The sequence below is a fragment of the Protopterus annectens genome, chromosome 7.part1, assembly GCF_019279795.1.
Source record: "Protopterus annectens isolate FY-2018-M chromosome 7.part1, PAN1.0, whole genome shotgun sequence".
NCBI classification, from domain to species: domain Eukaryota; kingdom Metazoa; phylum Chordata; order Ceratodontiformes; family Protopteridae; genus Protopterus; species Protopterus annectens.
This window is the reverse complement of record NC_056740.1, coordinates 164,430,105-164,446,801: the sequence shown is the minus strand read 5'-3', so window position 1 is coordinate 164,446,801 and position 16,697 is coordinate 164,430,105. Positions and strand designations below refer to the sequence as shown.

Below are 16,697 nucleotides of genomic sequence, written 5' to 3'. Positions count from 1 at the left end.
TTACAGCTGTAGACATAACTATCTGTAGTAACACTTTGTTCAGCCTGCAGATACTCCTGTAAAATACATGTTGATGTTCCCAGGATCTCCCCAAAGTTTTCTATATATATGTATAACTGAAGAACATTGGTCAAGTAAACAAATGCAAACTCACTGTCTAAACCCAACACAACAAGCTTGTATTGCAATATAGTTTCAGAGCTATCATATCAAAGCTTTATACACAGTAGAAAATACAGAAACGTTTGGGAGAGAGGAGGGGGGGGGGTCTTCTAAACCTAGGCTGGTTCCAGCACAAGTTAGAAATGTATTAAACAGGCAATCTGATTGAAGTACTTGTGAATGGTGACTCATTAGTCTGTAAAACAGATGCATACCTCATAGATCTCTATAAGGAGCAAAGTAACTGTAACTTACTTTCCGGGGGGGGGGGGGTGAAAGTAAGAGACACAGCTAGCAGACTAAATTGAATCAAAGCCACATGTATCGTGCTCATAGATCACATGGGGTTCAGCAATTTGAGAAGGTCACCATTCACTGACATGCAAAGAGTTAAGGAAAAAATATCCAGTACCCTTACTAATTGTGATGATGTGAAGTATTGCCAGCTATGCCAGCAAAAGTGGGGCAGTGGATGTGTAACATATGCCAGCATAGCTAGCTGGATTTTTGTAAAGAATTATATGTCATTTGTATATCAAACTGATTTGTATAGGTGCTTGTGTTGAAAATGTATTTGTAAAGCTGCTTGTGTTAAAATGTACCAACAATGGGTCCCGCTGGACAGAAAAGAAATATTCCTGTATATAAGACTGTATTGTAACTGTTGAAATGAATATATTGTAACAGGGGATACTAGAAGAGAAGAGGTTAATCTAAGTCCAACTTTGAAAAACAGTCTGAAATTAAATTACCTGGTTTAGCCCATAAAGATTGTATCTTACAGTTCTGACTGCAGCCAGAGACAAATTGTCTGTGAAAACCAGGACTAGGAATCCTACTGCATTGTCCTTAGGGATGAACTAATTGCTAACCTGGAAGGGTGAACATTTTTGAAATGGTTTTATAGCTTCCAGATACCTATAACACATCTTAGCAAATCTCTATGTGTGTGTATTATGACACAAATGTGCTAGATTCTGGTTCACTTTCTAGTAAAGGGGGGAGCGTGGGAACCAGAAGTCAGATTACCAGATGTATGTGATGTCATTCTGTAATCCAGCACTGAAATTATGTTTTAATAATAGATGAGATAGAAGTCTCAGGGCAGTCTGTTTTTAAAACCTGACAAAGAAGGATCACTCACCCACTTCATCTTGCCTTGCTTTAGTAAGTAACCAGGGAATAGTAATTCTTTAGATCAGTCAGGAAAATATAGTGAGATTAGTTAAGTACTGTTTTTCTGTATTTGTGTGAATCTATCCATCTGTATTATTTTTAATATGTCCTATGATTGAAACTCTGGCATTTATTGTAAATTGATGTTTAGTATTTTCATGTTTTTATTATTTACTATTAAATATATTTGTGGCTGGTCTTTAAGAAAATATTTTAATCTTTGAGAGTACTTATATTTATTTGGTGACATTGTGGCTACTTCTGAAAGCCTTGCTGCTTTGGTCAAACAATACTATTCATATCAGTATATTAGTATTAATTTTGCCCAGTATAAGAGAATAGAGCCTTAGAGTAGTTGGTTTTGGAGTGTTCTGGTGGCAGTATCTACTTTAGTGTGGGCAGATAGGGCTTAGCTGGTAAATCTGTGCCTGTCTTTCCCAGGTGTGTGTATGTGTGTGTCAGTGGTGGCTGGTGACTTCAAATCAAAGGGGGGGGGGGGCAGCAGGAGACAGCTGAATGGGTGGGCCAATGGGAAGGGGTGTGGTCAACTAGAAAGGGGTGGGGCTGTGTTTAAAACCACAAAAACTGGACTTTAATTAAATACGCTGCCCTGGGTGCCAAGCCATCATTATGAGTGTCCAATCAAGACAAAATGAAGTGCAGAAGAAAACATATTTCAATGCATTGGCTACATGACAGCTTACTTAATATCTAGATGGAAACAAAAAGGTTGTGAGGTATGAAAAAATAAATTACTTTTTAAATACATGACTGGAATGCCAGTCAAAATCAAGTATAAAAAAACAAGCAGCACTCAACTCAAACCACTTCTCCTTGCACTACAGTTCTAATTATAATTTATATTCAGCTTTATAAAAGTACCAAGTAACATGATGAAAGTAGCAATCTCTGTGGTACTCCCACTTGTAAAAATGTTTCTTATCCAAAAAAGACCTGCTGCCTGGCAACAACTATCTACTTGTTTCATGGAGAAAACATGATCAAAGTAAAAAAATGAACAGCAAACAAGATCAAGATATATTGCTTATAGGATTACTGCACAGGTTATGGACCACACATGATAGATTGGCATTCTGTTTAGTTTACGGGTAAAGCCTGCAAAGATGACTGCAAGTCTCCAACAAATGTAATGAACTTTTGAAAATACTGTAATCCTGTCATTTATTACAAATACTGTCATATACATTTCAATACCTAAGGCTTATACGCTATCTAGTTAAGTAAATATTCTCTGCATGGCAACAACAAAAAGGCTTTCAATGTTGGTAATTCTTTAACAGCATGCTTATTAAAGCTTACTTGCATCTTACAGTCTCAGACAAGCTTACCTAATGGTCATTAAAGCATTGCTACTTAAACACAGAGCAATAGGCACTGCACCAACATGAATTTCTGAATAAGAAGCATAAATCAACAGTATAAAAATATGACAGAAAACCAGAAGATTCTGCAAAATCAAGGACAGATGAAAAGCCACTGTAGTACTTGTGTCTACCTTGGTTGGGGGGATACTCTGCACACTTAGACCACATAACTGCTACTTGCATTGCTTGGACACATCCAGAGTCACTACGTGGGGGTGTGGGGTGCAACAAGTATGTCACAATTTGAAATGTCTCTGGCTGATGGTGATAATGGCCCTGACACATTTGTCATACCTCTCAGTCTCAGAGCAAGACATTTGGACAAAGCCATAAATAGAAGTGGGGCAAAGGCCCAAAAAGAACAATTTTTAAACATTGCTCTTATAAACATAGAAAAATAATAGAATAGTAGGTCTTGCATTAGTATGAATTTTCTGAAGGGTACGAAATCTGAAACCCAAATGTCTGTCATTATTTTCTAACTTCAGTCTTTAATGATTTTCCACTAATATGCCAGAAAATCACAATTTTATGAAAAATGGACCAACAATATGATGCATAAATATAAAATAGCCACACAGTACAGCAGGGAACCTGTCAAAGAAGGCTCACTTTTTTAATATTAGTACTGTTAACTTGAGCAGCTGACAAAATAAAGGTAATGCAATAGCTAAACATGTTCTACAGAATGACACTACTCATAGTTTTAAGTTCTTAGTGTTCAAATCTATATACCCCACAGAGAGGTTAGGTAATATAAGTAATTATACAGAGAAAGAGGAAGGGAAGTGGATAGTTAGGCTACAAGCAGACATGGGACATGGTTTGAATGATAGAGTCTCATTGAAACCATTTTTACGAGCTCTAAAACATTAAGTCCATGAATGAAATGCATTATTATATATACTTGTAATGCATATATATGTATTTTTTCATTATATATGTTTGTATATAAGTTAAAGCTAATATGTTTAAAGTAAGGTTTCCATAAATTATTTAGTATTATTAGTAGTCTTTTAAATGAAGAAGTTCATCACATACATGTTGCCCCCTTTATATATATATATATATATATATATATATATATATATATATATATATATATGTATAAAATATATATATACATATATATATATTTTATTATTATATGTCATTTATATGATGATGTGCTTACAGAGCAGCATTATAGTAGAATTGTGACTTTAAGAATTTTTATCACATGTATTTTAATAGGCATTTGATTGGTCTTTTCTTGAAATTATGCTATATTTAAATGGATGGAGTGCTTTATTACTGTTTTAAGTCTGAAGAAGCATCCTTGGAGATGCGAAAGCACTTACTTAGTGGAACAAAGTGTATATTTTAACATACATCTAGTGATTTGCTTCGATTGTTGTGGAGTACTTGTCATTCTTCTACATTTAGCTGACAAAATAAGAGAATATACATGCATTTCTGAAATTAAAAGAAATCTATAACTCTGATCATTACAATAATTTATTAATTGTAAACTCTCCATGTTTTCTTCCAAATTTGCCATTTTGCGGAGGGATTATTAGGGGAGAGCAACATTTTGAGCCAAAATTGGGGATAGCTGAGAGGTTTGGATATACCTAATTCTATAAAGCGATTTATTTGCAAGTACCTCTCAACCTCTTAATGCAGGAAATCTGGACAAGGCCAAATATATAGGGGGAACATACAAACAGTACTAAAAATTGCTCTTGTATAAACTTAAAACAGTTGACAGAATAACAGGTCTTGCTTTAGCATGCATTTTTCTGAAGAGTATGAAGTCTGAAACTCAATGTCTTTCATTATTCAGTGATATCATTCCTAAATGATTTGCCAGAAAACCACAAATTTTATGAGGAACAAACCAAAAATAAGAAGCAAAAATATATTCATTCTGCAAAAATATGGACAGTTAAGAGGTATAGTTCAGTCGCAGCTGTCTGAGTTTGCCACCTCCCCCCCTCACAAAATCATGGTTGAATGGGGCCTCCCCCCTGCAGCTATTCCAATGTCCCATTACTTTGCTATTTCGCCCCATTTACCATAAACACTGTAATGTGCATACTGCTTTACTTCTACAATGATTTGGATTTCATTTAAAAGTTTTATTTTACATTTTACAGTACAAACACTAATAGACATCTGCTAAACAAAGCAATGCAGTCTCACAATGAAAATAGACTTTAGCATTAAAACTTCTCTGCCCTTGAAACTCACATTAATTGAAACAGCATTGAAACCCACATTCAAAGAAAATTCATCTGGCCAGTGGCAGATAAAGATTAACTCTAGGCTGTTTTCAAATCATAGGCCCCTTGCACAGGAAACATACATGTGTTCTTTGATATACCTTCCTTGTATAATACTGTACAGGTGTTAGAGGGCGTTTTAAATGTATTGTTTTGAACATTTTTCCAGTAAACAATGAAACAAAATGCATGCATCAATAATGACAAAACTGCCCAGTTCAGAAAATTGCCATCATAAAAGTCTACTCAAACTTCTACAATCCACCAGTAATAAAATGCCTGTTGCACTTGCGGAATAAATTGCCTATGTTATATTAAAAAATGATAAGTTAGTAATACTGCAATAGGGAATGGATGGTAAACTAATAACAGGTTCATTGTTGCTAGGTATCTCCACCAAAGAGGACATTCTCAGGACTGCAGCATCCACCTCCTTTAAAAGTACAACACAGTAGTGTATCAACAATGCATCTATATACTGTGGGAGTAGAACCCACAGCCTTCTGCATCAAAACTAAGTACACTACCTGTTGTGCTACTAACAATGCAAACAGACTCAGCATAAGCAGCACTAAACTTCTCTTCAAGCTCTCAGCTCATTGTGAAATCCACTTGACACTCAACTGTATCTCTCAACTTTGAAGCACAAGAAATCTGGAAAAAGCCATAATTTATGGGTAAGGGGGGGACAAAAGCCCTAAAACTAGGGACACATTTTAAACATTGCTTGTATAATCTTGGAAAGTTGCTAGAATAAAATGCTGTGTTATCGCCATGCATTTCACTGCCAAGTCTTGAATTCAGGAGCCTGTGCACTGCAGTCAGAGCAACATACCACTATACCAAATCAGCTGTTTCTTGAAAGACAGGTAGACTGAAACTTAGATGGCTATCATTTAGTGAATTTAGTTCTTATCATAGCTCTCAACCTCTTAGCACAAAGCACCTAGACAAAGCCAATAATGGGGGAATACAGCCCCCAAACATATTCAGTGAATTCAGTTCTAACCATAGCTCTCAACCTCTTAGCACAAAAAACCTGGACAAAGCCAATAATGAGGGAATACAGCCTCAAAAATAGGGACAAATTTCAAATATTGACCTTATAAATAGAAAATTGCTAGAATAAAAGTTTTTTTGTTACCATGTACTTCCTGAAGAATATGAAATCTGAAATTCAAATGCCTGTCATTATTTAGTGAATTCAATATCCAGAAAACCACAGATTTTATGAGGAACAGAACAGAACAAAAATATGTGGCAAAAATTTCACAAGTGGTGGTGGGTAGGGAATTGAAGCTCCGGACTGGTTCAGCAGCAGTCTGAACTCAGGAAACACCGCAAATGTGCATGCGAGATTTCCAGGACTCGCATTTGTTGTTTTATTTATTTATTGTTTTCTTTTTTCTTTGTTGTTTTATTTTTCTTTCTTTTGTACAGCTGGGGGGGGGGGCTGCAGCCCAATAGCACGAGCCGCCCCTGGTGTGTGTGTGTGTGTGTGTGTGTGTGTGTGTGTGTGTGTGCGTGTGTGTGAAAATCAAATTTCAAAGAGTGTGTGTATCAGCTATTTGGGGCAGGAACACAGATAACTGGCTTCACAGTAAGGACTCAACTCTACAGCTGTGGTCAGTATGGAGTCTTATTGGGGGCCTGGTGTGACAGAGGGAAACCCAGTCCTAGGATGGGAGTGTGTTTCCTGTGTGCTCTTAAGGGAAGTTGTGCTTGGTACAGAGAGCTGCATCTGGAAATACTATGTGTATCTATTTTTATTCCAAGTAAACGTTCCTCACTGGTGTCAGTGATTCTTGATCACTGGCCCAGAGGAGGGACATCACACTGATAAAGAATAAGCTCATAGAATCTTCCTTTATTCTGGAATGGCTCTTGAGTTTAGAATTAAAATCCTGATCTTCAGTTTGTGGCTATTAACTCAATGCCATAACCATGGGATTTAATGCATGTGAGCGTTGAGTGAGACGTCTGACTAGTCTGCCTTCTTTGCACTAGGTAGGTAGATGGATGGATTATATCTGTCACTTTGGGGAGCAAAGGACTTTTCTGGCATCAAGGTATCTGTTTACACTGTTGAAGAAAAACTGTACAGAAAATGATCCAACAAAAATGAGTTGAAGGTGCCCTTGCTAAATACAAGAAGTTTAAACAAAAATGTATATATACTAAAACCCTTTCCTTCTGTTGAGAATAAAGTTAGCTGTACCATAAGTGAAACCTAGTTTTAAGATGCTAAGTCAATAGTCATTTTACTGGGTTTTACATTTTGTCAATGCAGATCAAATGGACTAGGTGGTGGTTTCTCAATTCTTGTACAGAATTATTTAAAAGTAAAACAATTAGAAAAAAGATCCCTGAAACAGAACTTCTACATGGGAAAAATACAGCAGATAAATCTGAATTCAGCATCACTGGCTGTTAAAGAACTCCTTCCATGACTATTGTTGAGTATGAATTTTGCCTTAATAAAATAGTAACCTCATTCTTATGGGGGACTTCAGTCTCACAGACAGAATATGGAAACAGCCATGCTAAAAACAAAGACTCGCAATTATTATTGGAATTCATTAATCAAAATAACTTAGAAGAAATTATTCATAGTCCAGTTAGAGATAATAATATGTTGTTATAACAACAAATGCTGCTTTTAATTGTTCTTCTCTCACAGTTCTCCATTATATTTAACTTAAAAAAATGGTATCCAGGACCTGGGAAATACATTCCCTTTCAGACTATATGGAAGTTAATTACATAGAAATAATTGCACCCATTGCCAAAGCACAATGTAAAATAATATCTAATGTCACAAAAAGACTATAAGATAATGCTTAATCAGCCACATATTACACCAAAGCATGCTTATAAAGGTCCTGATGATATTATTAAGTGTGTCCAAAATCATTTACCAGTAAGACAAACATATTTGAGTAGTCTACAATGATGGAGTTATAAAATATAAAATAAAGTATACTACCTAATAGGAAGAGAAGATAACAATATAAAAGGAAGAGACGATATTACACCAGTTAAATACTCCTGGCTCAGTAAACGTACCCAGTTTTCAGCAAAAGGCAGAAAACTCTTAGTATGCTCATAAAATCAGACAGATTAAATTATGAATCTATCCTATCATCTAAAATGGGGAGGTACCATAGTGGCATGCATGGAGAAGCTGCCTTTATTGTACACTCTCCACTGTGTACTTAATCAGTAGTTATTTTTAGTGATTGCACAGCAGAGAATGATGGGAGTTTGTTTCCTGTTTTTTGGAAGTGTGCTTTACTTTAGGTGGTCATTCATAGGTTAATCTCTGTTTAACGGATATATTCTTTGTTTTTTATGACCCAAGTCTGCACCTCCAAGATAGCGACAATGTTAATGGACATTGCAGCAAATATTAATGTAATTATGCAATTGTTGGATGTCCTTACCAAACTAATGAAATCCTTGTCCCTGTAGATCAGTGTTCTAATGACCAATTTCAGTTTAGGCCTACCGTCAATGTCAGTCCTTAAGATGAGACACAAATTATCTGACATGGAGGGATATGAAAAGGAATTCAGCTGATACATGGGTCACCAAAATAATATATTTTTCTCACAGGGACTGTGCTTGCAAATCATGTACCAGATGTAGTTCAAATAGGCTGACCATGTGATATACACTTTAAATAAAAACATCTTCCCTGTAGATAGAAGAGGTGAACCTCTTTGTAGAGATTTTTTTCCTTCTGGAAAAGATACATTTTAAAGGGAGATAACATAATAAAACATTCCAAACAGTAATAATTAAAAAGTGGTCTCTATCACTTTCAGTAGCAGGTTCACTGCAGTTTGTGCATATAGGGGTCTCCCTTATATTACATATACTCAGATTTGCAAATTCAACCTGGTAATTTTAGAGCTGCAAAATAAGACATGTAAAACACTAACAAAGATATGCCTTAAAGACCTGACATAGAAGCAAACCAAAAGTCAGAACATATGAAGTGGAATTTGAGCAGCTACACAGCCATGGAATCTGCGACAAAACTATTGAATTTAGTTTTGATTGCATTTCATCAGCACATTCTTGTTTATAAGAAAGTGCATTTAGCAAAGCTTGCACACTTTTTCCATTCCATTTTGAAGGTATGGTGGTCTTACCTTTCCACATGCATGGCAGTGATGGCGCCTTAAGGTAAGCGTGAAGTCTGATGCACAGTTCATACACATCATGGCATAAGAGACAGGTGTAAAGGTAGGAGGCCTATCCCCAAGACTCACTGTCACTGGTTCTCTTGCCTGGGATAGAACATAACAACATAGGTATCACTCTGTGCTGCTGTAAAATAGTTGATATAAATTTGCTCTGCAATTGTTAAAATCCTTAAGTGATTTGGTACTCAAGAAAGACAGTGTCTGTGGCACATATACATTGACATTTTAATTAAAGAATTAAAATAATGATAACATAATAAAGAAGGAGTTACCAACATATAGGATGCAAACAATATATTTTGTCACCCAGTATCTGGGTGGTGAGGATTCCTTGTCAGAGATGATGTTCATACCGATGACCTTTACTTGGTAGTGACAGCGGGTTACCAGAAGGTTAACTAAAGGAGGCAGGATGTTTGCTTTGTTTCCTGGAAGATAAGAAATATGCACACGGCAAGTGGTGGCCAGGCAATGACATCAAAAAGGCTATAAAGTTATAATAGAATATGGGAGGCATCATAAAGTATATGCCAACACAAGCATGCGTGCTTAGCTTTTTATAATTCTGAATTATCTTATTGGTGATTATTAGGCTAATGACCCCAGGGGAACTTTTCTTTTGAGCTTAGCAATGCTTCCCTGGGGTGAGAATGAAATCTTGTACCTTGTGTCTCTAAGGTAAACACCTTAACCATTATGCCAGTCCCTGATCCCATTATGACAATCCTCAAACTCAAATAAATGGAACTATTTTACAACATCGAATCACCACTTTGTCGAACCACCATTCATTGAGACAACTTCTCCCAATTCTCACTACATTGAGTGATGACATTATCGAAGTACACATCACTGAAAATCACAGTTGGCCAGTAGCATGCAAGCACCATGACCCGGTAGTGTAAAACATGTTAGAGAGCAAATAAAAGCACTGACTGTGTTTTTCAAGGATGTATACTTCGATGATGTCATCACTTGATGAAGTGAGAATTCAACAATGTTGTCTCAATGAATGGTGGTTTGACATAGTGGTGATTAGATGTTGTCAAACAGATAGGTAAGTACAAGGCTAGCTGCCTTTGCAGGTGATTTTAAACTTTACTTAATGAAGCTGAGAATCAAACCTTGAACCTTGTGTCTGTAAGGTAAACTCCTTAACCATTATGCTAACCCTCAACCCACCCCTATAAAGTGATACGAGATGATGGCCTTTGTAGAGCAGTGAATGCTACTGTGCAGGTCCTCAGTTTCTGGGCCTGACACATTTGGTGCATCACTAACAAATTAGAACACACTAAGAACATCTCCCATCCAATTCTCTCTTAACAGTAAAACAAGGTATATGATAATCTGGGAATCAAGGAAGTACCAAGAGTGGGGAACAGGGACAGATAACATCAACAATCTTAACTAGGCACCTTGGTGAGGGCTGAAGAATGGATACACACACACACACACACACACACACACACACACACACACACACACACACACACACATAAATAGCTGATGCACTCACTTTAGTCGAAAACAGGACAAAAAGCCTAAGACAATTACGACCTAGCAAAACAAAACTTAGGTGACAAGTGTAAAGGACAGTATGATTCTCAAAGTCCCTGCTTCCTCTCCCTTCATTAAGTATGCATCGCACTCAGAATTGTACATAAGACCATCTGGGCTAACAGTGATACCATTAAAACTGCTTTTCATCAGCATGAAACCAAAACCTGCATGTCAATATTAACATGATTTATTAATCCCAATAAATTGCAGACAGGGCAAGATTGTAGTCTCAGAATATATCTGATTAATGAGCTGCTAAAAACAATCTTCAAGAAGACTGACCAGAAAAAAAGTGCCTTGCCACTATCGAGAAGGCGAAGCCATTCTTGTCCTGGAGAAGCAATGTACAGCATCTAATAGGCATTTCTGAAGAATTTTTTTTTTTTTCTACTGCTTCATGTCTGTAGATGTCTCATCTTCTGCAGCACTAATATGAAAAAGCTTCAGATGCTACCAACCATTTATACACTTTTTTTATAATATATTGACATAAGCTTCAAACACCTTAAAATGGCTTACAGCTTTAATAAGAAATACAAACTTCAGCATAAAATCAGTGTTCATGGCTAAGTATAGAATAAAACTTCTTTCTAGATGCAGTCTTGCAGAGTAGCTGAGCAAAAATGACTTGAGGGTGGGAGGGGGTGAAAATCAAATGTATATCATGGTATAATGTTTAATATTCACAGTGTGTACTAACAAGACATCAGATACACTAAAACTTTAACAGCCAAATACTACACCCTTTTTATGCTAAGAACTCCCTAAAGCACTGTGATTTTACTACAGGCAAAACTTTGTTTTTTGTATTTTGATGACTGCAGTCTTTACACATTTCACTGTAAAACATTCATAAGTAATCAAATATTACATTACCAGATATCCTATGTACTGTCAACAGGAAACTGTCTGCAGCTACAAACAGATGGAACAATTCAACTAAAGTTGCAATCATACAAAAGTAACATTAAAACAAGTTTTTACATTAGGCAAGCCTCTGTTTGCCTGCTGTGTGTCAGTGTGTGTGTGTGTGTGTGTGTGTGTGTGTGTGTGTGTGTGTGTGTATGTGTGTGTGTGTTTGTTTGCGTGTGTGTGGGAGGGGAGGGGGGATTTGTGACCCATAATTCTTTTATTTATATATACTAGCTCCATAGTTGCACAATTGTGGAGAAAAAAATAAACCAAAAACGTTGAATCACTGCTGACGCACAAATAGAAGCCATGCATCCATTAGCTTCCAATGCAAAACAATGTTTGGGGAGTTGTCAACTGGGAACGGCAAACTTGACAAACTTGAACTCATCCACTTTATACTTGTACAAGAATAGGATAACATAGTTTACTATTTCAAGGTTTCATCATCATTTTTTACCTAAAAAATCTTGGTAGGCTTGTGGGCTTTCAGAGAAACCAGAGCACATTGTAGCATTGTATCTGTATCCAAAAGACAGTGTGTGTACTGATAAAACTGGTTGAAGAGGCTCATATGTCTTGATCACAGGTGACTCCATCAGATGGCTCCCTCACCAGACTGGACAACGAGAAGGTCATGGTCAGCTGCCTATCAGGTGCCAGGATCTGACAAATCACGCATGAACTCAAGTCACACAACAAGAAGTACCATTATGACTCTGTCATAGTCCACATTGGAGTGAATGACTTGAGAAGTACCTCTCGGTTAGATTCATACTGGAATTATTTCACCTCTATTAATGGGGACCCACCAACTCAACAAGATAAACAATATATATTGGAATCTGCTTATAGAACTACATCTTCCATTGTCTGGAGACTTTATACATGGAAATTTTTACATAGATCTTTTTATACACCTTTGATGATGAATAAAATAAATAATAAAGATAATCTATGTAAGAGATGTAATGTAGAAATTAATGTTGACTGGGCTCATATGTTTTATGACTGTATGAAGTTGAAAGAATACTGGAAGTCAATTAATGAATTTTTGCAGGCTCTTTTACAGATAATTTCATTATTTCTAAGTCTCTTATATTATTCAACACACCTGTACCTCAATGTGTTAAAAGATTAAGCTTCCCTTGTTATGGTCTATCCTAGCAGTGGCCAGGAAAATAATAACTAGAAATTGGATTTCAGATACACCTCCTTCGTTCAATGAATTTAAAAATGTTATGAATATAATGTGCCATATGGAAATAAGCACAATTAGAATGAGAACAACTAGAAAAACATCATATTATATTGTATGGGATAATTTACAAAATTTGTTAAAAAAATTCTAATTTCAATAGCACGGTATTTTAGTTTAATTAATTGATCTGATTGTAGTGGATGTCTTTGTAAATACTTTAGTTGTTTTGTTGAATATTATAATAATACCTATTTTTAATTACTTGTATAAAATTGTTATGATATTTCTCTTATATGTTAAAACAATAAACCTGTTTTGAAAAAAAGAAGTACCTCTCGGGACTATATGAAGAGAGACATGACGGAATTCTCTGATTATGTGTCCCAGACAGGTATGTCCCTAGTCTTAAGCAGTATCCTACCCTCACCCAGGATGATGCCACAATACAAACAAAAAAATATTGACTTCAGCAATTGGTTCAACTTCTGGTGTCAGTCCTAGGGGATCCAGTATCTGTCAGCCTGGGAGGATATTGTAGACAGACCTTGCTGCTTTGCTAGAGACGATCTGCACCTGCCCACCCCCCAGGCTTTCAGATACTGGCAAAGGCTGTTGCCTCCCCCTTAGTGCCTTTTTTAGGAAATGTCAAAACAACAAATTGTCCAATGTAACAAAATCTAATCAAGACAAAGTCATGGTCATGCTGCTTAATGTTAGGAGTTTAAACACTTAACTGCACTCCCTGGAAAAACTCTTCTCCTTGCAGGATGCGGACATCTGTGCAGTTACCTAGACATTGTTCACAACCACTGAAAGCACTCTGACTGTGCAACACTACAATGCCTTCCACACATTCAGACCTCAAAATAAGCATGAAGGAGCCAAAGGTGGAGGTATATCCATCTTCATTAAAACCAAATACACTTCGAGACTGGTCAGTCAGTATGACTCTCTCAAACTGCTCCATGTCCAATTAATTAATGGGAAAGTACCATACCTCATCATTGCTAGCTATAGATCCCCCACCATGAACCAGGATAAGCACATTCCCTAACTCGATTTACTGGAATCCCTCCCATACAGCCCAACACCTTAGTCATGGGAGATTTCAGCTATCCTTCCATAGACTGGGGGACGTACAGAAGCAAAAACATGCTCACCCAGAGGTTCCTGGAATTTGTTAACACAAATGCTCTGGAATAGATAGTTTGTACCCTCACTAGAGGCTCTAATGTTCTGGATGTAGTACTCACCAACATGGGGGGGGGGGGCTCACTGTACTTCCCTATGTGTGATGCCCACCCTGGTTAGGTCAGACCACAAATCAGTCTCATTTGAAGTAACTGGAACTGACACCCTCACAATGAACAAAAATTATAAAAAAAACTTTACCAAAGCTAACTACAGCCTACTAAGTGATGGTATAAAAAGCTTCATACCACCAGCAATCGCAGACATCAATGATCATTATGCAGAACTGTATGCAAATGTCCTGTATAAGCACTTAAGTGACTGAATAAACTTTGCTGTACCTGACCAAATCAAAACTAGGTCTTCCCATAAAAACAAGCCCCCATGGTGGTCTTCAAGTATAAACAGATGATATAATAAGAGGAAGAAACTGTTGTCCAAAAGCAAGAGGGATATCACTCTGCAGAGGAATAGTTCTCCCTTAAACCTAAACAAGAGAATCAGAAATTGATAAAGTCTTCTAAACCAAATTATAAAACTAAAATTGCATCCCTAGCCACGGCTAATCATAAGGCATTCTTCAGCTATGTCCGAAGAGTAAAAGGGAATGCCCAGCTATTTGCCAAACTGGTTATAGATGGGATCATTCATACTACACCAAAAGATATTGCCAGCCTGCTAGTTGACAGATTCAGTGCAAACTTCACCTACTATATCCCAAATCATACCTGACACCAGCCCTCTGCCTAGTATCTATAGATAATAGGTAATCTTAGCACTCACCGAAGTCAAAAATGCAGCTTCAGTAGGACCAGATAATATTCCAGGTTGTTTGCTAAATAATCTGAAACAAGACCTAGTGGACCCATTTGGCATTCTCTTTAATCATAGCTTGAGGACTGGCTATGTTTCTGCAGAATGGAGAACTGCAACAACAATCCCCTTGCACAAAGGGAGGCCATCAACTGACCCTGGGAACTACAGACCCATAAGTCTAACCATCCTCATCTGCAGGCCATGGAAAGAATTATCATGGATTTTATCAAAAGGGACATAGGCAACATTCAAACACTGGACCCTGCTCAGTTTGGCTTTGTTAAGGGTAGATCATGTTTATTAAACCTGGTAGACTTCTTTTGAGAATTTCTCCAAAGCCATGGACAAAGTTAAGGCAGTGCACACAGGCCATCTCAACCTTGTCAAGGCCTTCAACACAATTCCCCACTCTGGCACCATTGAGAAGCTCTCCCAAATAGGGATTAATTCTTACATTACTAGATGGGTAGCCAACTGGTTCACTGACAGAACACACTGTCAAAATTGGTGACTCCCCCTCCACCATTAGACCCATCACCAGTGGAGTACTACAGGGGTCTGTGCTGGGCCCCTTACTGTTTGGCATCTATTTCTCAGAAGTCCAGGCCAAAGTAGATGGCATTTGGCTCACCAAGTTTTCTGATGATTGCAAACTGGGAGCAATACCTGAGTCCACTAATGATGTCAACATATTACAAAAAGGGCTTACACAAACAAATGATGGGTCCCAAAGCTATGGTCTAAAACTAAATGCAAAAAAAAAATAATAATTTTTATTCCCTTTGACAAAATGGAATTCCCTACAAATTATAACATTGACAGCACCTCCCGGAGTTCCAGTCCAGCGGTAAGAGACTTGTGAACACAGGTTGATAACAATCTGAACTTTGACCACCATGTTTCCACAGTGGTAAGGAAAACCTTCTATGTAGTGCTCCTCATAAGCAAGGGCATAGCATCCTGGTCAAAGAATGTTACAACTCCACTGTACTCGACCCTCATTAGACCACTAATAGAGTATAATGCACCTTTTTGCATGTACCTCACCAGACACCTGCAGCAGCTGGAGAGACCTCAGAGGCTTCTCACTAAGAAAATACAGGGTCTCCAAACCATGACCTACATGGACAGGCTGAAAACCCTGTCAGTTTGCTCTGTATCTTACAGGCTGCTGAGAGGTGACTTATGCCTGGCCTATAGGGCAATCTCCAACCCTGCCCTAATGGAAATGCTGCACATCTGGAAGTCAAATGGCACAAAAGTCACTTGTTCTAGTGATCTCAAACTAGCTTGTGACATTAGCAGAACATGCTGGAAAGACAGATACGTCTCCCAGAGACTGCTGCTTCTCTGGAATAGACTTCCTATTCACATAAAACAGAGCTCCTCACTGACTCTGTTTAAACATAACCTGGATAGTTGGATGGGAGACTGCAAATTCACCACTAGGGTGGCTGTCATGTCCCTCATGGACAGGGGTAGCCAATGTTAACCACAGACCAGCTCTCTTCATAAATTCCTTCTGCAAACTACCCAAAAAAAGCAAATGGGGATACTTGGGATTAACATGGCTAGGCTTTTAAAGGCTCTAGGGTTGCTAGCCTAGTAACCTCCTATGAACCTATACACAGGACTAAACAGCATGGCACTTAACTGAGGTCTAAGTCTGAGAAAAAGATCACATACAGACATACTCACAGTAACTCCAGCTTCCTTAAAGAAATACACACTGTTAATCATATTATTCTAGATGGCATCCTTCTTTAAAAGTTTGTTTTATACTTTTTACATGTGTTGCACACAATCACTGTGACTG

At 37.4% G+C, this 16,697-nt stretch overlaps 1 protein-coding gene across 2 annotated transcripts in view; it reads right to left on the bottom strand.

The window, feature by feature from the left end:
* Positions 1-16,697, bottom strand: part of FGD5 (FYVE, RhoGEF and PH domain containing 5) — a 1,722,626-nt gene that overhangs the window by 142,606 nt on the left and 1,563,323 nt on the right. The window contains exon 16 of one of the 2 annotated variants that reach the window (XM_044078611.1): positions 9,145-9,282. The exons of the other annotated variant lie outside the window; for it this stretch is intronic. Within the exon in view, the coding sequence (XP_043934546.1) occupies positions 9,145-9,282 (138 nt within the window). The remainder of the gene's footprint in view (positions 1-9,144; positions 9,283-16,697) is intronic. 2 annotated transcript variants of the gene reach the window in all.